Source organism: Bubalus kerabau, chromosome 16 (genome assembly GCF_029407905.1).
Source record: "Bubalus kerabau isolate K-KA32 ecotype Philippines breed swamp buffalo chromosome 16, PCC_UOA_SB_1v2, whole genome shotgun sequence".
Lineage (NCBI taxonomy): Eukaryota > Metazoa > Chordata > Mammalia > Artiodactyla > Bovidae > Bubalus > Bubalus kerabau.
In genome coordinates, this window is record NC_073639.1 from 76,649,616 (window position 1) to 76,672,678 (window position 23,063).

General features: G+C 56.1%; 1 protein-coding gene across 2 annotated transcripts in view; it reads right to left on the reverse strand.

Moving 5' to 3' along the window:
• The window catches only part of MED15 (mediator complex subunit 15), a 48,964-nt gene extending 34,426 nt beyond the window's left edge, over nt 1-14,538 (reverse strand). Inside the window, exon 1 of one of the 2 annotated variants that reach the window (XM_055549824.1) lies at nt 14,357-14,538. In XM_055549824.1, coding sequence (XP_055405799.1) covers nt 14,357-14,424 — 68 coding nt within the window. In that variant the 5' untranslated portion in view covers nt 14,425-14,538. The remainder of the gene's footprint in view (nt 1-14,356) is intronic. The other variant, XM_055549825.1, reaches the window with a different exon arrangement.
• Between the last annotated feature and the right edge of the window lie 8,525 nt (nt 14,539-23,063).

Genomic DNA, 23,063 nt, shown 5'->3' on the forward strand with positions numbered 1-23,063 from the left:
GCAGGATGGGTCTCCCCGCCTTTCTCCCCAGAGCTGGGCTCGCTGATAAAGAACCCCTCACCCCCACAATGGAATCCGACAAGCCTGGTCCAGCAGGTCCCGTGGGCTTCTGGCAGCTGCAGACACGCCCACAGCTGGGCACCGCCAGTGTGCGGGGCTGCAGGGCCACAGCTGCCGAACCGGAAGACATCCCGGGAAGGGTGCTAAACGCCGACACAGATCTGTGCTAACACGTGAAGAAGAGTAAACGGCCACAGAGCCACCCCACTGCCCGGCAACTCACTCCACGTGAGGTCAGGGTTCCCACCTCCTGCCTGCTTCCCCGAGCCTGCGCCGGGCCCAGAGGCAGCAACAGGTTCCTGCTGGAGAGGCAGCCAGAGTGGAGGAGACCCACGCACCAGAGACACGCAACCAGGCTCAGAAAGAGGTGACAGGAAGGCAGCGGGACCACAAGGCCAGACCCCGGCAGGCCGGGAGAGCGCGCGGGCAGGCTCCACACACAAGTGGGCTCTGAGACCCCAAGCACCTCAGACAGAGGTGACTGAGCAGACCCATCCTCGGGGGACTGGGGGGCCGCCCCTCTGCCCAGGCAGAGCTCCACTCGTCTCTGGTCCAGACCTGACCCATCACCCGGGCCCCCGAGTCCCCCAGCCGGAGGCCAGAACCCACCTGCAGGGACACACACCCCTGCAGCCTGGGCACTGTGCCCACCACCACCCAGAAGAGACACCTGGGGGCCTCCTTTTCTCAGCTCAGTTCTCACCCCACGTCTCACCACGCCCGGGCCGTTCTGCGGTGGCCTCCGCCTCCAGGCCTCCACAGTGGGGAACTCCACTCCGTCAGTGTCCAGCCCTCGCCCCCAACGCTGGCATCTGCAGCAGAAGGTGGATGCCCGCTGTGTGCCCCTGGGCGGCTGTGCCTGCACATGAGCTGGATGTGTGCTCAGGCCACGGGCCCTGGCCTCCCAGACCCCCACCGGTGACCCTGTGCAGGGCACCACCTCCAGGTCCCTGTGCATCCCTCCTGCAGAGGGCGGACGGGACCGTGCCAGCTCATGGGGCCGCGCTGAGGTTACAGGAGGAGCACCGTCAGGCACACAGGCACAGGAAGCACAGGGTGTGAAGGAAGCCGGAACCTCCCACCCACGCTCCTCTGTCCTGACACCCCCTCCTCAAGGTGGCCTCCCCAGGTGTGACGGGGGCCGAGTTCCCAGCACCCCACCCCTCCCTCTGGGGCCCGTGGTGAAGCTCCTGGCCTCAGGGGGACCGGATGCCCTCCGCCCACCCAAAGGCTTTCATGCCCCCAAAGGAAACTTGCCCAACTTGGGAACCATGACACCGTCGGCCAACGGACCTCCCGGGGGTGGAGGTTTCTGCAGCCCTGCCCCACTCCCAGGCTACCTGGCCAAGCGCTGCCTGTGTGTGCAGGCTTTTTTTCAGCCACTGCAAGACAGAAGCCTGCGGCTGGCGGCTGACCCCGCACCCAGCATAAGATCCAAATCGCAGCTGCGTGGAGGACGAGAGGGGACGTGGCACGCCCGCAGCGGAAGGGGCAAGCTCTCTGAAGCACACCACCAGCACACACAGCACAGAGTGGGAAGCACTCGCCAGGTGGAGGATGCTGAGGCCTGCCCCCAAGACCCCAGGGGCGAGGCCTTGCACCAAGGCCCCAGAAGCGGAGCCCGGAACCCAGGTCACGCCGAAGCTGCCTGAGCCCCTTCGTACCCATCGTCACAAGCCCCCTCCTCCCTGATCATCACTAGCAAGCTCCCTGACTCCCCAGCAGGTACAGAGGCCCACTCCAGTGAGCACCCTGTAGCTCCACAACTGCCCACGTCACGCCCGCCTCCCAGCAGGAAGGATCACGCCCGCCTCCAGCAGGAACTTTCTCTGTTCTGAGGCTACAAAAGTTGGCGTTAACTCAGGAAAACTGTCGACTCTCCCTTGAGAGGAAAACTCCCGTCAGGAGTTCTCGGCCCACTGCACTCACGGTGCCCGTGTTACTTCTGCTCTTTGTTCTGCCGTATGAAGTGCTCGAGGTCTGGAAATCCTTTTCCTACCTGCGCTTGGACTGCCCCAGCATTTGGTGTCCCATACGGGGCTCTGTGTCTGGAAATTCTATTCCAACCTGCACTCGGAACTGCCTCAACGGAAGAGATTCCTCCCACATTTTTATCAGCCACCCATCAGAGAGAGAAGTTCAAGCCCTGCCCTGACGTCCAAGGAGGGGTGCCAGGGCCCGAGGGCGCGCTCCCCACACCCGCAGCACAGCCCGGGGAGCTGACTGGTGAAGCACGGCTCGGGCCAGCACAGCAGAGAACTGTCCGCCCTCCCTAAATGCCATCGGGCGCCAAGGAAGCCCGGGAGCCTGCCTCCAGAGAGGAGAGGAGTCACCGCACTGGCCCCGAGAGGGAACGTGCTGTGTCCGACTCACACATCTACAGGGTTCACACTGTCAAGTCAGAACAGACCTAAACTTTCTTTGGTTCGTCCCTTCGAGTGCTGTACTCTCTTAAGCAGAGAATTCTTTAAAAATCGTGAACCTTTGTGGAGAGGAGGAGGAGAAGGGACCAGCCAGAATGAAAAGTGAGTAAGCGCACATGTACACAGGCGCCAGCGTGCACTGCGGCTCTCGGGGGAGGAGCCCGCCTGCAGAGGAGCGCAGCCTCGCGCAGGGGGAGGCGCTAGCCCAAGTCATGATCCAAACACACACACTCCCTGCAATATCCTCGCTTAAATAAAAGTAAAATTAAATAAGAGCTGAAAACCCAGGCTGGAAAGAGGGACGGAATCTGCAGGGTTAATTTCCACTTGCCTCACAGACCCCTGTAAGAGTGAGCAGCTGACCACGGGCTCCCACACACCTACCACGGCAGATCAAGATCCCCTGGAGAAGCTCAGCAGGAAGAAGAAAACACCAAGAAACTACCTTTATTATCCAAGTGTAACAGATAAGACATCACATCCATTTAACAAGAACAGGACACTGTAAAACCAGAAAAGTCACATTGGCAAGAAAAAAACAAAGTTCTTACAAATCAAAGTTTATTAGATGTTAGCAGGGAAAGGTCAGAGGTAAAACTGAAGATGTCTCCCGCAGGGCAGGCCAGAGCCACGAAACAGGAGAGAGAGACAAGAAGAGGGCCAAAGCTGTAGGGGCCTGGGGAAAGGCGCACCCGGAGCGGTGGGAACGGAGCCCCGGGGAGCAAGCGGAGGCGCATTCCTTGCAGTGCCGCCCTGAGCTGGGCAGCGAGGCGCGCTGCCCTGAAGCTCTCCGAGAGGAGAGGCTCCCAACCTGGGCCCAAGCAGCAGCGGGACGGGCGGCTCAGTCCCCGGGGAGCCCCTCCACCGAGGAGGCCGCGTGCACCGGGACGGATGTGCCTCCCCGGAGCCCTTCCTGGAGGCTGCTGGACCGAGACACTGAGCCCAAGAGGAGGAAGCCTCCAGGGAGCAAGAACCCCGACAGCAGGGCCCTGCGGGACACCAGCCCTGAGAGGGCCTCGCCCCGAGGCCGCCAGAGCGAGGTGGGGAAGGACAGGCAGCCCCGTGGCACCGAGAGGCCACTGAGGCCGCAGCCCTCGGCCAGTGTGGTCAGAGGTGCCAACCAGAGAGGGCCCGGCGCACAGCACCCCCTGCGGGAGAGACCACTCGTGCCGGTGCGGCCCAGCACCCAGGGGGCTGCGCTGGCAGCAGGAGACGACGAGACGCAGCTGGCTTAGTCACCAGCTGCGAGCAGACGCTCCCGGCCTGGAGGATGCCTGCCCGCCCTCACAGCAGCTGGGAGCCTGTCTCAAACTACATCCCAAACCTCGACTCCCTGTTTTCTCCTCACGTCCCTGTTGGTCTGACGGAGCTCTCCAGTTTCTGCTGGAAAGATTTCTCATAGGTGGATGAGGCTCAGTGAAAGAACCAGACCTAAAGAAGCTACTGCTGCTCTTGGGAAGATGTGTCTTATTTGAGCTCGAGGAGCCACACAAGCTTCATCACCCTCTCCATTCCGCACGTCTGACTCATCCATGCACTGACCCGGGGCTCCAGGCCTGGGACCATGGTGGCTCCCCAGGTTCCAGCCCTGAGTACGTCCCAGCCACCCCGGGGCAACCACCCAGTAAGGATGGTCTGTGTCAAGCCAAGAGCTTACGAAAGTGCTTATCTCACAGGACTTGTGAAGTGTTCAAGAGGAGCAAAGCCATGTCTTCCAGAGATCCACACTTGATTTGGGCAGTGAGAATCACACAGTATCTGGGATGTGACTGAAAATGGTCCAGGGGAGGAGGGACAGGGAGAGGGAGGGGAAACGCTGGTCCCATGATGTGAGCTCTCCAAGTAGTGGGGAGACCGCACTCCCATGATCCCTACTTCTGTGAAGGGTTGGAGAAGTCCTCATGGGACTTTGAACAAGATAGGAAATAAAAGGGTCATCTCATCTGGTGCAAGCCTGCTCACACCCTCATCCTGTCAGAGACCCCACCCTTCAGTTCAGTCGCTCAGTCGTGTCCAACTCTTTGTGACCCCATGAATATCAGCACGCCAGGCCTCCCTGTCCATCACCAACTCCCGGAGTTCACCCAGACTCACGTCCATCGAGTCGGTGATGCCATCCAGCCATCTCATCCTCTGTCGTCCCCTTCTCCTACTGCCCCCAATCCCTCCCAGCATCAGAGTCTTTTCCAATGAGTCAGCTCTTCGCATGAGGTGGCCAAAGTACTGTAGTTTCAGCTTTAGCATCATTCCTTCCAAAGAACACCCAGGGCCGATCTCCTCTAGGATGGACTGGCTGGACCTCCTTGCCCTTAGAACCAGTGTTCTAACCTCACCAGACTCTCCCGGCGGGGAGGCGGGGACACACAGCTTTTAAGGCAGGAGCACACTCTGGCCCCCTCTGCCTGGCAAGGTAATAAAGTATCCTTTTCTACTTCACCCAGACAGACAAATAGGGTCATTTCAAGCACACAGGAAGACATTGCAGAGATGACTGAAGAAGGCTCACATCCAACAGCGTCCTGCAGTGGGGTCCTCCGGGCCCTTACACAGGGAGCAACCATGTGGCCGAGAGAGCCTGGGCCTCTGGGACGGGGGAAGTACGAACCCTCAGAAAACCTGCTCTAGTAACCAGAAGTCGGTCCAGTCCCTCCCCACCCAGACAGACCAGAAGGCTTGCCGTGTCTCAGTTCAGTTCAGTGGCTCAGTCATCTCCGATTCTTTGTGACCCCCTGGACAGCAGCACACCAGGCGTCCCTGTCCATCACCAACTCCCAGAGTTTACTTAAACTCATGTCCACCGAGTTGGTGATGCCCTCCAACCATCTCATCCTCTGTCGCCCCCTTCTCCTCCCACCTTCAATCTTTCCCAGCATCAGGGTGTTTTCCAATGAGTCAATTCTTCCCATCAGGTGGCCAAAGTACTGGAGTTTCAGCATCAATACTTCCAATGAACATTCAGGACTGATCTCCTTTAGGATGAACTGGTTGGATCTCCCTGCAGTCCAAGGGACTCTCAAGAGTCTTCTCCAACACCACAGTTCAAAAGCATCAATTCTTCAGCATTCAGCTTTCTTTATGGTCCAACCCTCACATCCATACATGACCACTGGAAAAACCACAGCCTTGACTAGACGGACCTCTGTCGGCAATGTCTCTGCTTTTTAATATGCTGTCTAGGTTGGTCATAGCTTTTCTTCCAAGGAGAAGCATGTTTTAATTTCATGGCTGCAGTCACCATCTGCAGTGATTTTGGAGCCCAAGAAAATAAAGTCTGACACTGTTTCCATTGTTTCCCCATCTATTTGCCATTAAGTGATGGGACCGGATGCCATGATCTTAGTTTTTTGAATGTTGAGTTTTAAACCAGCCTTTCCACTGTCTTTCACTTTCATCAAGAGGCTCTTAAGTTCCTCCTCACTTTCTGCCATAAGGGTGGTGTCATCCGCATGTCTGAGGTTATTGCTATTTCTCCCAGCAATCTTGATGCCAGCTTGTGCTTCATCTAGTTCAGCATTTTGCATGATGTACTCTGCATATAAGTTAACTAAGCAGGGTGACAACATACAGCCCTGACGTACTCCTTTTCCGATTTGGAACCACTGTGTCTAGCCTTGTGAGAACTGGAACCACGGACACACAAGTCCCAGCCAGAGTCCCCAGGCATGGACTGTGGTCGTGAGAAAGCCACCAATCAAACTGAACTCAGAGTATCATCCACTTCAAAAGCACGGGGCTGTGTGTGTGCTGGCATGTTTAAAATGCATACACATCACGTCATATGCCCAAAGAAACAGTGCTGAAGGAGAGAGATCAAAATGTCAGCAACAGCCACCTCTGGGCAGAGAGAGCATGACAAACACTCTGCTGCTCTGAAATCATCTGCAATGTTATCTGAACAGAATGAAGGGCTGTGCCCACCAGCCCCACTGACTGAAACAGGAGCTGAAGACGGGCCACCGCTGCTGGGACGGGCTTCCCGCTCCCATATCCTCTCCCTCCGCTCCTCGGAAACCGCCACTGGAGCCACCTGGGAAAACCCCCAGCTGGCGCTAAGAATCCGAAGGCCAGACCTGGAGGCAGAGTCCAGAGAGCCAGCCTGCACCCAGGAGCCAGGGCCAAGCCGCCCGGGGGCGGGGTTGTGTTACAGGGGATGGTGCCGCGCCACGGAGCAACGGCAGAAAGAAGCGCCTGCCATACACGAGGACGAGTATCGCGCACGTGACACTCAGTGGAGCCCAGACCCAGGGGTGCACAGCGTGGGGTTCGTGGCCGGGAAGTCAGGAAAGCGGGGCCAGTTCCGCACCAGCTGAAGCACAGGGTGCCGCCTGTCCAGGACGCAGCCTGGGCGGCGGGTGGGCCTTACTTCAACACAAACACACATGATAGGAGTCTGGGGAGGGCCCTGGGCCCCAGCCCCACCCTCAGCTTTAGTGCCCAAATGAACCTCAGCCCTGGGCAGGGGTCCCCGAGTCCTCCCTGGGGTGACTCTCCGTACCCGATGGCTGTGAAGGGCCCCCGGCGGCCCACAGGGCCTTTCTCCACTTGACAACAGAGGCGGCCAGAGCACTTCCTCGCACCACACCTCTGATGAGGACGGAGAGAAAGCTGGAAAGAGGGGAGGACGGGTCAGCAGGGATGAGGCGAGCACTGCCCCAGCCCCGGAGTCCGGACAGGCTTCGGAGAGCAGGCGCCCCGGGCAGCACCTTCTGCCCCTGCCTGCCCTGCCCGGCCTGGATGCCGAGGGGCTGAGCAGAGGCGACTGGGTCACACCCTGCCCTGGCCCTTACCCTGGTCCCCAGGTCAGGAGGAGCACCCGCTGCTCATCACCAAGTCAGAGCAGAGCCCGCTGAGGACTGGCAAGCAGAGAGAGGACACGCCCGAGTGCTCTGCCGTCACAAACAGCCTCAAAAACAAGTTCAAGCGTCTTCCCCAAGCACGCGCTGTGCCAAGCGCGTTACTGCGCCTGGAGACTCCGTTACCGACAGGCCCACACAACTCATTCAGGCGGCTCCATAACCGACCGGCCCCGCTGGGCCAGCGAGGCGCGCCTTCTTGTTTGCCTTTGGTGCCACCCCACAGCTTGAGGGACCCCCAACCAGGGGCGGACTCGCACCCCGGCAGTGACAGGGCCAAGCAAGAGACCACCAGGCGTCCTCACGGGCAGAGCTTCTTATGAAAGTGGAGGGCACGCCCCCCCACCCTCTGGATTGTGGTTTCGAGGGAACCACGCCTGGGCTGCTAACTACCCTCCCGTCTCCTAGACCAGGTATTCCTTGGCTTATCTGCTAAGCAGAAGCATCCAGGAACAGCCTGGACTCCCCTGTCTACACGGCTCCACACTGCTTTCCACACACCTCATGCAGCCGCCCAACGTCCCTCACCTGAGACGAGGCACCTGCGGGTGCACACGATGCAGAGGTATGACCAGGTCCTGCTCCCCACAAACTTCTAACACAGCTGGCAAGGCAAAGCAAGTACCCACGAGTGTCAAACCGCAAGAGAGTTCACCTGTTCTGTTCATGCCAGGATGTATCCAATCAGAGTCCAACAAGCTCAGGAGGAAGCAGGAGCACTGTGGGCGGAGCCACCAGGGGTCAGGAGTGGGGATGATGCCAGACCTCCGACAGGGAAGAGGAGAAATGACTGCAGCCAGAGGCATGGAGCAGGGGAGTCTGGCGGGGGCTCTCCCGCTGCATGGGGGCAGAGGTGGGGAGGGAACCTGAATGGGCAGCTTCAGATGGAAAGCAGAAGCCTCTCAGCAGGGGTGGGGAGGGCAGAACCGCCTTCAGACGGCTGTGCTGGCACCGGGCCAGGCAAAGGAGGCTGCCCACCCGACTCAGAGCACGGGGCGACTCGCCACCTCACAGCAGCTGGAGGAGACTGCGGCCCTCCTCCTCCTCCCTGCACACGGGGTCTACCTCTCCTTCAAAAGATTTCTGATTGCAAACAAATACATGTTGACTATTAAACTACACAGTACCCACGTGTACAAATTACAAAGAAAATTAAAATCACTCAGACAACCAGCCGAAGGTAACGACTTACACTCAGCCGGCACCTGACGTCCACGGCTCGTGCGGACGCCAGCCTGCCTGCATTCCGCATGCGTGGTGCTGTGACTTTCTCAGACTCTGAGATGAGCACCCATCCGGGTGACCCACGGTCACCCCTGGAGAGGCAGGAAGCAACTGTGACTTGAGAATGCTCGCGATGCTCCTGCCTGGAGGGGCTCAGAGCAGGGCTGCCAAGCATTCAACAACCCAGATGCAAACTGTGGGTGAGGCAGTCACAGAGCGCCGGGGCGGGGGGGGGGGGGGCGACTGGGAGGGCGAGGGGCACGGGGCCTGGTGCTGAGCCAGGGAAGCGAGCAGGAAGCGTCAGCCAGGTCCACAGCTGGGCGCCCGTGAGGGTCTGGGGCAGCCCGGCACGGTAGGGGTGGCAGGCAGGCAGGCACAGACTGTGGAGGAGGAATCCCGGCACGGAGCTGAGTCCACCGGCTGCCACCCAAACATTCCGGGTGTCAGAGTGACTGGGGACAGAGGGTGGAGTCCGTGAGGCGAGAGCTGACCACTTGAAGCCCAGTGCTGAACACACAGGTGTGGCGGGGTCTTTAGACTACTCGGTTCTATGATCCATTCTGAATTTTTAAAAAGCCATCAGAATTCCTTTAAAAATTGACCTTTAGGGTTCATAACCGACATCACTGCCCTCAGAGATACTCTTCTGGGGCAAGTACCCCTTGCCCTTCACGAAGTGACCACGAAGTGGTCACTGTCCTTCCCACCCTAGAATGCCCACGTAGGGTCCTGGACCAGCCACAGCCACCAGGTCAGGAATGGCACCAACAGCTGGACGATTTCCAGCCAGGAAGCCATGTGAGAGCTACAGCCTGTGAGGCCAAAGGTCAGCGGGGCTCGTGGTGCTGTGTCAGCCACCCCGTGGGACCCAGTGACCCAAGGGGAGTGGCTAAAACTGCCAACAGGCTGCCCACTGGCAGTGGCTCCACCGAAGCGCTCTCGGCGCACCTGGCGTGGGCCAACTGCCATGCCCCAGTTTCCCCAGAGACGCGACCACTCTTTCAGACGGAAAGGCAGCTTGCCTCGAGCCAGTGCGTGAGCCAACAGGCCAACTACTGCGGCAGGGATGCCCCCTGTTTCAGCTGCCTTGAGAAAACCCTGGGTGAGGGAGGGGGTGACGGAGGGCTCCTGTCCCCTCAGCCACTCTCACTCCTGGTCTAGGGGAGCAGAGCCAAGGCTCAGGACCCTGAAGTCAGCGTCTCACCAAGCACGTTCTGGCTGTTTCACTGGGACTTACGGTGACCAAACAGGGCCCCTGGCCTCAGGCGCAGACATTCTGTAGTGGGCTGTACCCAGACACCAGCCCAGCCACGTGGATGACACCTGGCCAGGAAGAAAGTGAGGGTCTCAGCAACCTCCGCGCTGGAGAACAAGGCCAGTCACACCACGGAGGCCCAGGGCTGCTGCGGCCTGTGGGCCAAGCCAGGAAAAGCATCAGCCAAGACTCAGCGGTTTCTGCCCAAAGAAGGGACCACAAGCCACAGGCAGGCTCCAGACGCGCAAGCTTCAGGACGCTCCCTTCCTCCTGAAGACCTCTCCAGACCCTTCCAATTGCTGTCTGGTTGTTCTCTTCGGCTTCTGTGCTTGTTTTGTTTCTGGGGAACAGCTCTCGGCACGCTCCTTCCGGTCTAGGCTGAGGTCTCTGCACCTCCCGGGTTGCAGACCTGGATCCCCACGTCCCTTGCGGCAGAAGAGGTGGCTGCCCTGTTGCTGCCTCCCGACCCGTGCCTCCCCTCCGCACGCCCTCCCTGACCCTGGCCCCCCACTGGAGCCCTGACCAGGGCTGCCCTCCCCCAGCCCTGTCTCCTCCCGGGGATCTGTCAGCCCAGCGGATGTCCATCACTCCACGCCTGAGGTGCAACCTGCTGTACTCAAGGGTGGGAGGATCAATACAAAACTCAAGACGAGTCTCTGGAGATGCTTCAGGCAGCCCTTTCTCACATTCACAGCGCTGCTCACTTCTCACACATGCCTGTTCTCCAGAAGCCAACAGACCGGACACGCGTGCGCAACACTCACCCACCGACCCCAGGAGGCAGGTCTAAGGCCCACGAAGGCCAGCTGGGGGGCCCTGGGGGGCTGCTCTTGCGGTCCTGCAGGGAAAGCAGGTGCTCCACAAGCAGCGCATCTGAGCCCACCGAGAGTTTCACAGCTGCGCTCCCCAGAGGCTCCAGTAAGCGCCATCGGCCCCCTCCCCACCTTCACTGGCCCCTCCTCCTGCCAGGGCCCGGGGTGGGGGCCACAGGCGACATACCACTGAGAGTCCCCAGCCCTCCGTTCCCCTCCCGCCAGCCCTGTGAGACAGACTGGACTCCTGCCTTCGAGAGGAGATGAGCAGAAAGGTGACGTGCCCAAGGTCACTCAGCTGACACGTGGAGAAAGTATGGGCTCCCAAGCTTCAGAGTGCGTGCTGAAGTGACCTGAGCCGGTCGCCCAGGCCAGTGGTTGAGACAGCGGCTCACACAGCCCCCAGGACGACGCTGCTCCTGCACCAGCAAGCGCTTCACACGACAGGCATCACTGTCACAGGATCAGAGTCTTGCGGGAGACTCAAAGGGCCAGAGCTACATTACAGGCGTGACCCACTCTAGGCAGGGTGGGCAGGACCTGGAGAATCTGATATTGAAGCAGACCTATCAATAAAGAGAAGCAGCTAGTCAGGAATACAGCGGGGGGAATCGACCCGTTGTGGAATTCTTTAAATACTCCATGAAACATTGTTTAAAGGGAAAGCACAAAGAAAGAATTTGGAATGAGCAAGAAGCTGAAAGACCAGAGAGGCTGGACAAGAGCGGGGGTTCAAGAGAGGTGGCGAGGCCAGGCCGGGCCATCTGGAGCTCTGTCCTGACGCTGAGGACAGTCACTGAGGCGTTGTCAGCAGGGCAGTGGGGAGCGAGGGGAGGCAGAAGTCGGGGAGTGGGAGCTAAGGAGAGGCTGCCCCGGCGTCCCTGCAAGGCCTCTGGACAAGCCCCACTAACGCTGCTTTCCGCAGTGGAGTCGGGAGCTGCTTCTTCAGCCCATGCTCCGAGCACGTTTTCTCCAGAGCGACTCAGAGCTGGGTGAGGGCAGGGCGCTGTGCTCACGTGCTCCCCTCCCTCTGCGACATCCCAGTTGTCCACTTGGTTTTCCTCATTCAACTATAAATTACTTTGGCTCAAAACATTTCCCAAGGGACCACCCCAGAGGTCCAGGTGCTAAGACTCCAGGTTTCCACTGCGGGGAGCACAGGTTCAATCCCTGGTTGGGGAACTAAGATCCTGCATGCCCTGTGGCAGGGGCCAAAAAATAACCCAACAAACTAACAAACCATTTCCCAAGACAGCCAACTTTAAGTGCCAGCATAAACACTATAGAAAGTCAGAACTAACAATATGCCAGGTGTCCTGACCTTTCTTTTGTAACTCTGTGAACACCATCAACCAAGGCACCAAGAATCACAGCTTTCAAAGTGAAACCTGGAGAGAAAACAGAAAATCTGAGAACTGAGAACACCAACACGAGTGAGGCAGACAGCTTCCGAAACTGCTCATCCTGGGCTCCCCACCGTGCCCAGGCCCTAACCCTGAACACACCCACAGGCGAGGCAGAAGGGCCTCTCCAGATCTAATCAAGGCATTGACTTCAAAGTGGGGACAACATCCTGGATTATCCTGGCAAGCTCAATCTACTCTGAGCCACTAGCAGAGAATTATTTTTTTCTGGATGAGGCAGAAGAGCCCACCCTTGCTGGAGCTGGGCATGTGGGTGTGGGAGGGAATGGAGCCAGCCCCCGGGAACAAAGACAGACTGACCCTGGCAAGGCTAACAGCCAGTGACGACCGATTTCGCCTCAGGCCTCCAGCTGTGTGGAACTGAACTGTCAACAACCTGAAGCAGCCTGAAAGCAAATTCTACCCCCAGAGCCTCCAGGAGGAAAGGCACCTGCCAACATCTTGATTTCAGCCCTGGGAGACCCTGGGGAGAAGACTCAGCTGAGCCCACTGAGACCTCTGAGCTACAGAAACTGCTGGGTAATCATACACTTCGGTTGTTTTTAAACAAAACGAATTGTAGGCAGCAACAGAACAGTAATATCTAAGCACCAATCTGGCAAAAAAAAAAAAAAAAAAAAAAAGGGACGCAGGTTCTCTGGAAGCAGAAGGCTGATTCAAGGAGCACTCATTCTGTCCTCTTTAGTGGCCACCAGCCCTCAGACACGCCCCTACCTGCCCCACTTCCTTCGGGGACAATTCATTCCTCCCGTCTTCAAACTCCAGGCTTCCTCCAAGAGAAATCTCTGACCTGGGGGCCTTTCTTACAGTAGCCCAGATATGGACCAAGCCTCAAGACTGCACTGAGTCTGCAACGTGGGCAGAACCGTCCCAGACCATTCCACGGCAGTCCCCACTGCCTGCCCTGGACTGCCGGCTTCCCTGCCTTCCCCCACTTCCTTCCTTCCACAGGGTTGCACCCCACCCCCTCCATCCAGTTAGTCAGCAAGAGCCATCCACCGCACTCGCTCTCCTCTTTCCCTGGGATCGTCTTCCTCTTTCAGTTTCCAGCACTGTCTCCTGCAGGCCTTTATAAGCGCTTGCCTGACTAGGTCACTCCTCAACGATTTTATGGAGCGATGAGAAAGACAGGGCTCTAGCAGGGGGGAATTCAAGCATGAAAAACGACAGGTCCCCAGACCCCCAAGAGCTCAGAACTCTCGGAATGGCCTTCCTGGCCTCTCTCTGTTCTTGATCCGCCTGGGGTGAGAGGGTGGGGAAATCGAGGGATCTTCCCAACTCTGGCATCTCAGCACCTCCAGGCAGGCCCCGTGCCAAACAGAGGCTCACCTCCCCAGCGCTGCACTTCCACCACTAACTGGCCGCCCCCGTTCGCCCTCGCTGCACGATCGTCTCCTGAAACTCCACGACTCAGCCTAGCACGAGTACCACCCCGCTGTGCGGTGGGGGCTCACTCTCTCCAAGCCTCAGCTGGCGGTGACGGCCCTTCCCACTCCGACTCGTCTTTCTGGGGCTCGATTTCTGCGTCGCCTACTCCCCAAGGCTGCTCCTGGCCTGCTCAAGCGAACTGTCAATCCGGTAGGAGAAAGCCGGCGCTGTAACTGCGCCCCGAGGCGGCGGCGCGGCCCCCGGGGGCGGGGGCTGATCCCCGCCGGCCCCGCAAGCCCTAGCAGAAAGCAGTAAACCCGCGAGCGGCCACTGCGGAAAAGCGGGAGCTCGGCGCGCCAAGTCCCCGGGCGCCAGGCAGCCCCTAAGCCTCGAGGGGTCAGCAGCTGAGACCGGGCAGGAGGCAAACAACCCCAGCTCTTCACGCCCACTGCCGACCGAAGGTCGCTTCCTGACGGCCTCTTCCTGTCGCCCTCCGGCGAAGCCCGCGGCGGGGAGGGGGTGCCCCGCAGACTCTCGCCCCCACCGCGCCTCCCGTCCTCAGGCGCTTCTCCGAGGAGGAAGCGCGAGGCGCCCAGCGCTGTGGACGTTGCCACGGGCGGCCCCGGGCTCCTCCGGCCGCAGTGGGGCGCGGAGCGGGGGAAGGCCGCCGCCTCCGGAGCACACGAAGGGCGAACGCGAAAGCTCAGGACGATGACTCAGAAGCCGGGGCTCGCCCGCTGCAGGAGTTCGGCCCAGGAAGGCGAGCCGGCGGCCCGGAGAGGAGGGGGGGGGCGGCGAGGGCCGCGGTCCGGTCCCCTCCGCGGCCCGGCGCCCTGGACCCCGCCGTCCGGCCGCGCCGCCCCCCGCCGCGAGGAGAGCTGGGGAGGGGGCTGAGGAGGAGGGCGGGGGTCGCGCCGCCGCCCCGGCCCCTACTCACATTTGGCTAACCAGCTTCTGCCGGAAGGCGGCGCTCCGCCAGTCGGTCTCCTGCCCCGAAACGTCCATGCCGGTGCCCCGCTCCCACCTCCCGTGCCCCACTCCGCCGCCGCCGCCGCCTCAGTCGCGGAGCCAGGCCCAAACCCGGAAGCCGTCGGCGGCGCCTCGGCCGCGCCGGAAGAGGAGAGGGGATTGTGGGAAATGGGGGGGGGGGGTGCGCGCGCGCGGGCTTGTGGGAAATGGAGTCCGCGGGCGCCCCACAGCCCGCCGCTCTCCGGCTCACCTGCTTGGCCTGTGGCCCTACTGTGTGCAGGTCCCGTGAGCCCAGGGCGTCCGCACCAATCCGGGAGGCGGCGCGAAGCCGCACGCTATCTGAGCGGATGCTTTGGAGACACTGTTTATCAAAGATTTTTCAGCATCTGCTCGGCCCTTCCTGCGGCCGCATCCCAAGACGGACCAGACCCTGGTTCTCTCCGTGAGACTTTTGGAATTTCATATCCCACCAATGGCTCTGTTTTCTAGGGCTTGGGAATGTGAGGAACCCAAACCACACTGCTCATTTTTCAGCACAGGCTTTCCCATCTGGCCCAACAGCGCTGTCCGTGAAGAACACAGTCCAGATGCCCACGAAAGCCACACAAATGTGCCGAGTGGAGGAGGCAGGGGGAGCTGGAGGCAGGCGGGAATGGACCCGGGGGTGAAGCCTGAGGATACTCTTAGGAGGATGAAATCTCTGCCAGATTGATCCTATGGGGCTTTGTCTGTGCCCCTGGGGAGGGAAAGCAGGTGACAAAAATCCTGCACCCAAGTGGTCCACGAAGGCTAAGATGGGCTTCATGGAGCATGAACTGACACCTACCGATGCCTACTAAGCGCCGGGCCCAGAAGGGGCTGTGTCCACTCTGTGTCCCTGAGCCCCAGGCAGGAGTAGGGGACAGGATTGGGAGAGGAGGCAATGAGCAGTTTCCCCAGAGGGCCCCCTCTTGTCCTCAGCTTTCACGTCTTGCAGTGATGAACAGCTGGTCACATCTTCAAACTTTTTTGCTCTCATTCTTTCAAAAATAATTTTTAAAAATTCTGTCCTGGGAATTCGCTGCCAGGCCAGCTATTGGGACTCTAAGCTTTCACTTGACAGAGCGCAGGTTTGACTGCTGGTGGGGATCTAGGATCCCACAAGTGTCCAGGTCAACAAAAAAATTCTGTCCTTGCGGTGATCAACTTGTGCTGGTTCGCCTAGGACTTCCCAGTTTTAGCTCCCAAAGCCCATGTCTTGGCCACCCTCAGGCTGACTGGAATGGTTCATTGCCCTGTCTCTGTCCCTCTTGCACATTTAATAAAACTGACATCTAATACACATATCATATAGCTCACTTTTAAAGTGTGCTTCAACTAACCCGTGTTGTGTGCTAATTGTGTTCAATAAACCAAGTGATTCATGAATTAAATACTGGTTATGTATATTGTATATCTCCAATTCAGTGACTTTTTTTCCAGTCCGTACTGTCGCTCTCTGTGACAAAGAGGCTCAGAACATTGTCAAGAATTTATCAAGATAAACTTAAGTGCTGTCCCCTTTGGTGTTTGCTCCAGACTTTTATTTCTACTTATCTGTTTATCTGGGGTCCAGAGGTGATGACAACTTGGTTAGAGTCTGGATGGTGACTAGGGAAAGAGAGGCAGAGATGGCCACAGACCTCCTGGCCTCAGGGAGAGAGTGGGAGAGACAGGAAGGTAGGTCCTGAATGGACTCTAGCGGGGAAACGGCAAAGGAAGCTGAAACTGACCAGAGGCAGGATCCTTTCCCAAGCCACCCGAGGTGCTGGGCCAAACCTCTACTCTGCTGGTTCCCGAGACCACCTTGCCATAGCTGGACCCTGTCACTGGCCACACATTTGGTGGATACCATGCTGGGCCCTGCAGGAGGCAGGAGCTGGAAGCTTCCCTCTACAAAGCCTTGCACACCCTCCTGGGGGCTCTGGCCCTCCCCTTCCAGCCTTGCACAGGGACCCCTCTAGTCCCCCTCCTCACTCTGGTGCTGGCCTGCCCCTCCTGAAACCGTACACCTCGGATAGGGGACTGGACCTGGCCAAAATCCAAACTGAGACTTGAAGTGAAAGTGAAGTCGCTCAGTCGAGTCCGACTCTTTGCGACCCCATGGACTGTAGCCTATCAGGCTCCTCTGTCCATGGGATTTTCCAGGCAAGAGTGCTGGAATGGATTGCCATTTCCTTCTCCAGAGGATCTTCCCGATCCAGGGATCGAACCCAGGTCTCCCGCATTAGGGAAGCCCTTAGAGAGACTCGAACCCACTGTCTTTTAATTGGAATTGCACACCTGGTCTCAGGATTTAATGAAGCTAAGGTTCTTTATGTCTCTGGGCAGGAGGAATTCAGCAAGAGACAAAGTGACAGGTAAGAAGTGGATTTATTTAGAAAGAAACACTTTCCATAGATAAAATATAGCAGTCCCAAAATATGTGGTGGTTTCTTAAGGGCTGGGTAATTTCATAGACAAATGAATGGGAGGGTTATTCCAACTATTTTGGAGATTGGGTGGGGATTTCCGGAAACCAAGCCACCACCCACTTTTTGGCCTTAGATGTCAGCCTCAGGGAGAGGAGGAGAAGGGGACGACAGAGGATGGGATGGTTGAATGGCATCACAGACTCAATGGACATGAATTCGAGTAACTTCCAGGAGTTGGTGATGGACAGGGAAGCCTGGCGTGCTGCAGTTCATAGGGTCACAAAGAGTCGGACATGACTGAGCGACTTAACTGAACTGAACTGTCAGCCTCAGAACAATCTCAGCACCTGTGAGCACATCATTTAGATGCTATTATATTACAATGGGTGCGTAATGAGGCCCAGGTCCACTGGAAGTCGAATCTTCTACCTTCTTGGACGTTGGCAATTCTAACTAGTTTTTGTCCTGTCCTCAAGGGCTATGTTGTTCTTTTAAAGGTTGCACCCTGTGCCCTTCTCTCCTGTCTCATGTCCACGCCAGCACTTGCCAGATGCAACTCCTCTTCTGTGTTTGTCTTGGAGCCTGCAATCATTTATGAGTGTGGAGGTGGCGGGCAGTTGTTGCTTCTAAAAGCAACACAGTAGAAACTTTATTTTTTATTGGAGTACAGTCGCTTTTTTTTTGGCTTCCTTGCTGGCTCAGTGGTAAAGAGCCCGCCCACCAACGCAGGAGACTCTCGCCTTCTGAGATGGCCTGCACTCTTTCCATGGAGTGTTTCTCTCTAAATAAACCTGCTTCTCACCTATCGATTTGTCTCTCACTGAATTCTTTCTGTGATGACACGTAAGTAACTTGAGCTTCATTACATCCTGAGAGCAGGTGTGTGATCTTGATGAAAAGAAGGTGGTTTCAGGGACTTCCCTGTGGTCCAGTGGTTAAGGATCCACCTTTCAATGTGGGGGACGTGGGTTCGGTCCCTGGTTGGGGAACTAAGATTCCCCCCTATGCCACAGGGCATTTAAACCCAGGCGCCACAACTACTGAGCCCACGTAATCTGGAAGCCATGTGCCACAGCTGGAGAAAGCCCGTGCTCAGCAATGAAGATCCAGCCAAAAATACGTTAATTAATTTTTTTAATTTTTTAAATTAATTTAAAACATTTTTTGGAAAAGGTAAAACCACAACTCTCATTAACTCATTGATGAGAAAGCTGGTAACTTCTTAGCAGCTGTTTAATATTCAGGAGTATTGAAATTGTTAGTTGGGATGTGTGTGGGTCCAGCTGCTCACTGCTCAAAAGCCAATAAGCAGGCCCTGCTGATGGAAAGGAAGATGTGCTTTACTTTAAATGCTGGCAACTGGCAGGGGAGGGTGGAGACATCTATCCAAAGGCAGACTCCCCAGCCCCCATCCCAGCCCCGGCCAGCCAGTGGGGCAAGAGCTTTTATAGACACGAGTGTAGCGGGGTGCACGCAGGGCCCACATGCAGGAAGCAGCAGTCAGCTCTGACAGTCATCTTCAAACTGGACATCGGCAGTCTGACCGGCATCATCTTGATTGTTTTAGGTCCAGTTAATCTTCAGTTCCAGGGTCAGTTTGTTACCATTTCCTTGAGGCCAGTTCTAGGAACTGTGGCAGCTTGGGTCGTGGGTACAGTCTGGTCATCATGGAGTTAACTTCTTCCACCTGGGGTTTTAGTAAGACAGCTCACAGGATATGGCTCAGAATATTATCTACAGTCCTTGAGAAAGAGCTAAAGGTCCTTGACTATGCTTAGTGACTACAGTATTATCATTTGGTCTCTTTTGACTGTTCGCCTTCGTTTCTGCATTTCTCATTTATCTGATTAAACTCACTCTTTGACTAAGGTTCTCTTCAGACAAAAGCCTGGTGTACGACATGGTGTGTGGTTGGCGGAGGGGAGCAAGGACCACAGGGTCCTGCTCCGTTTCAAAATGAATATGCAAATATAGACAAGACTGACCTCTCCCACAGCGAGTGAGAGAAATCAATGGGCTCTCCCCCCATCTGGCAGAATTTGCACATCTAGGGACAAGAATTATTCTGCACTGTGATCATCTGTAATGTACAGCGTTGTAAACTCATTCAATGGCAAGGAAATCTGATAGCCCAGAAAAGTGTGGTCCAGACGGTGCCCAGCTCTCTCTTGAGCACAGTTCTCCCTAAGAGTATATCACATAATCTTTACAGGTTTTTTTTACCTTTTTTCCCAAGCACGTCGTGTACCCAGCAGTGATTGTCACATTACGAATTGCAAAGCCAGGTAGGGTGAGGCTACAAAACAAAGGGTCCAGTTTCCTCAACAAGAAGAAAAATACAGGCTGCCACAGCCTCCCCCAATGACAGACCGCACCTGTCTGTGTGGCGTGCTTCTCTCTGAATCCGAATAAATCTACTTTCTATCTAAAAAAAAAAGAAAAGGAAGAAGAAGAAGAAAAAGAAAAATACAAGTGAAGGGGAACCCAGATAAACAAAGATAGACTTCAGAGGTGCCCCATCCTAAGTCGCTTCAGTCGTATCCGACTCTTTGCGTCCCCATGGACTGTAGCCCCCAGGCTCCTCTGTCCATGGGATTCTCCAGGCAAGAATACTGGAGTGGGTTGCCATTTCCTTCTCCAGGGGATCTTCCCGACCCACATCTCTTATGTCTCCTGCAGTAGCAAGAGGATTCCTTACCACTAGCACACCTGGGAAGACCAGACAGAGGTACCCCACTTGTCTGCAATGCCAGGACCTTGTTTGAACCTTGATGCCAATAAATTTCAAAATTCAGTAAGGAAGGACATGTAGAGAACAGTTGGGAAGCGGGATTACTTGGCTATTTGGTGAAGTTAAGACATTATTATTGGGAATTCCCTGGTGGCCCCTTGGTTGGGACTTGGTACCTTTGCTGCTGGGGCCTGGGTTGTATCCCTGGTCACTCGGTTTAAAAAAAAAAAGAGTCATTGCTACATCACAGCCTCTAAATTACCTGCTTCAGATCAGGTACCAAACCAGTTTATTTATGGACACATGTTGCCAGAGAAGGGACATGTGTGAGTGGATGGTCATGTCCCAGAAATCAGGTGAGTCCCTGGGACGAGCTGCCAAGTGAGAAGCCTGGGCCTCACACAGGAAAGAATCCAGGAGTGAGCCACAGGAGAGTGAAAGCCAGTTTGTGTACAGACAAACAGGTTCCGTGGGCAGAACACGTCCCTCTCAGAAAGTGAGGTGGCCCTGGGTTGCGGGGTGTTTCGTTTTCACAGGTTGGGTGACAAGCTAAATAGCATATTGAAAAGCAGAGACGTCACTTGGCTGGTCCAGTCAAAGCTGTGGTGTCTCCAGTGGTCATGCGTGGATGTGAGAGTTGAACCATAAAGAAGGCTGAGCCCAGAAGAATTGATGCTTTTGAACTGCGGCGTTGGAGAAGACTCTTCAGAGTCCCTTGGACTGCGAGGAGATCAAACCAGTCCATCTTAAAGGACATCAACCCTGAACAGTCTTGGAAGGACTGATGCTGAAGCTGAAGCTCCAATACTTTGGCCACCTGATGCAAAGAGCTGACTCACTGGAAAAGACCCTGATGCTGGGAAAGACTGAAGACAGGAGGAGAAGGGGACGACAGAGGATGAGATGGTTGGATGGCATCACCCACTCAATGGACTTGAGTTTGAGCAAGCTCCAGAAAATGATGAAGGACAGGGAAGCCTGGCATGCTGAGCGGCAGAATTGGACACAATCTAGCGACTGAACAACAACAACAAATTTCAGTGGCTAAGTGGGAGTGTTATTTCAATTCCTCTGGGGAAGGGGTTCAGTTCAGTTCAGTTCAGTTGCTCAGTTGTGTCTGATTCTTTGCGACCCCCAGGACTGTAGCACACTTGGCCTCCAGGTGAAAGGGTAGGGATTTCCAGGAATTAGACTACTGTCTACTTTCTGGCCTTTTATGATTGGCCTGGGAACTGTCCTGGCCTCAGTGCTGTGTCAGTTAGCTAACCGGTTATAACAAGCAGATAATGAGACTAAAGATCCACTGGCAGTCAGATCTTTTGCCACTTGGACCTACTTGGTTCTAACCAGTTAATGTCGTATCCTCAACGGCTGTATCATTCTTGTCATGGTTTTACCCTGCCCCCTTCCCTCCTGTCTCGCTTCCACTTTGGTTCTGCTTTTTCACAACTGAAGACATGCCTGCTGTGGTGAATACCCTCCATACGCTGTCTTGCTTTCATCTGGGGTGTTCCTCTGATACCCAGAACTGGCATTGCTGCTTTGCAGAGAGCCGCTGTGCCTTTATTTAAACGTCGATAGCTGATACCAATAGGTCTAGGTATCAGTTATGTAACGCTGTGTAACAAGTTACAGCACAGCCAAGTGGCTGAAAATGACAATCATAAACATCCATTGTCTCCATCCCGCCATGGGCCAGGAATTCAGCAGAGGCTGAGCTGGGTTCTGGCTCCGACTTTTTCTTTTCTTTTCTCTTTCTCTCTCTCTCGTTTTTAAATTTGGCTGTGCTGGGTCTAGGCTGGGGCATGCAAGATCTAGTTCTCTGACCAGGGATCGAACCTGGGCTCCCTGCATTGGGAGCACAGAGTCTTAGCCACTGGACCAGAGGGAAGCCCCTGGCTCAGTGTCTCGTGAGGTTCCAAACAGCTGTGGGACGCCGAGGATCACCGTGCTCAGACGGCCTGGCTGGGCTGGAGGGTCTGATTGCCAGACAGCTGGCTCCTGGCAGGCTAGTGGGGGCCGGTTTTGATGGAGGTCTGGGGTCCACACAGGCCTCTCCGCAGGGCTGCCTGAGTGTCTTTACGAGGGGGTTGGGGGGGTGGTGCTCACGGAGCAGAGACAGAGCCAGACGCCAGGCTTGAGGCCTTTTACCATCACTCACTTCCCTTATGTCTCATTCTGTCCCTTAGAACCAGTCGTGAAGTCCAGGCCACGTTCAAGGACAGGAAGAAAGATTGGGATTCACCCCTTGGTGGGAGGAGAGTCAAGATCTTCCAGGCATTTTTTTTTTTTGAAACGAATTAAAATCTATGTATCTGGCCACCTCGGGTCCTAGCTGTGGGCCACTGGGGCCTCGCTGACCATGTGAGAGCTCAGTTCTCCACTCAGCGGCATCACTTGCCCTGGGAAGTGGACTGTTTGGCACTGGACCACCGGGGAAGTCCCTGCAGGCATGTTTGCAAACCACTCTGAGTGGCACATTTGGCACGGGTCCTGTTCCCAGCTGCCTAGCCTAGATGAAGCTCTTTGCCTGACCGGTTCCAGGAGTACACCCAGCCCTGATACCTGATAAAGTTTCTCATTCCCCACCCTGGATGATCCCGTTAGGCCAGGGCAGCAAGAATGCCCTTACCCTTGACATCTCACGTAGTAACCTTCCAGCCAGCAACCCCTCACTCTGGCCCTAGCTGTCTTTGCTGTACTCAGAGGTGAACCGGAGCCCTTCCCCACTGAGAGCCCCCAAGGACGGCAGTAGTCTTCCTGAATAGTCTTTCTTACTGTTCAACAGGTGTCAGAATAATATTTTCTTTACCAGCGTGGGAAAGCGAGGGGTAACATTTGCATTTCCTGAGTATTACTGTCACTGACCTCGACTTCCTTTGTTTATACCCGCTGGGACTTCCTCTTCTATGAGCTTCCAGTAAAGACCCTTTATCATTTTTCAGGTTGGTTGACTTTCTAATTATTAACTTTTAAAAGTTCTTATTTAAAAAAAAAAGTCCCTGGAGTGCTTAAAGGTCCACCTGCCAACGTAGGAGACACCAGTTTGGATCCGGGAAGATCCCACGTGCAGAGGGGCAACTGAGCCCATCGCCATCGCTGCTAAAGCCTGCGTCCCCCAGAGGACAGCAACAGGAGAAGCCAGCGCAGTGAGGAGGCCCCGCAGCACAGCCGGAGAGCGGCCCCGGCTCGCCGCAACTGGAGAAAAGCCTGTGCAGTGAGCAAGACCTAGGTCAGCCGAGAGCAAAGAAATAGCCGGGAAAGAAACTTCCTGATGCATTCTGAATAATTATTTTCAGTTACGTTACAAATGCATTCACTGATGTATGTCGTCATTTGCAGGTCTGTTTTTACTTTCTCTGATGTATATATTTTAAAATACCCATTTATTTATTTGGTCAGGTCTTCGTTGTGGCACATGGGCTTGTCCCCCTTGGAGCATGGGCTTCCCTGACTGCGGGGCGCCAGGACTTTGTTGCCCTGTTAATAGTCAGGGGTGGAGACTGCCCCCC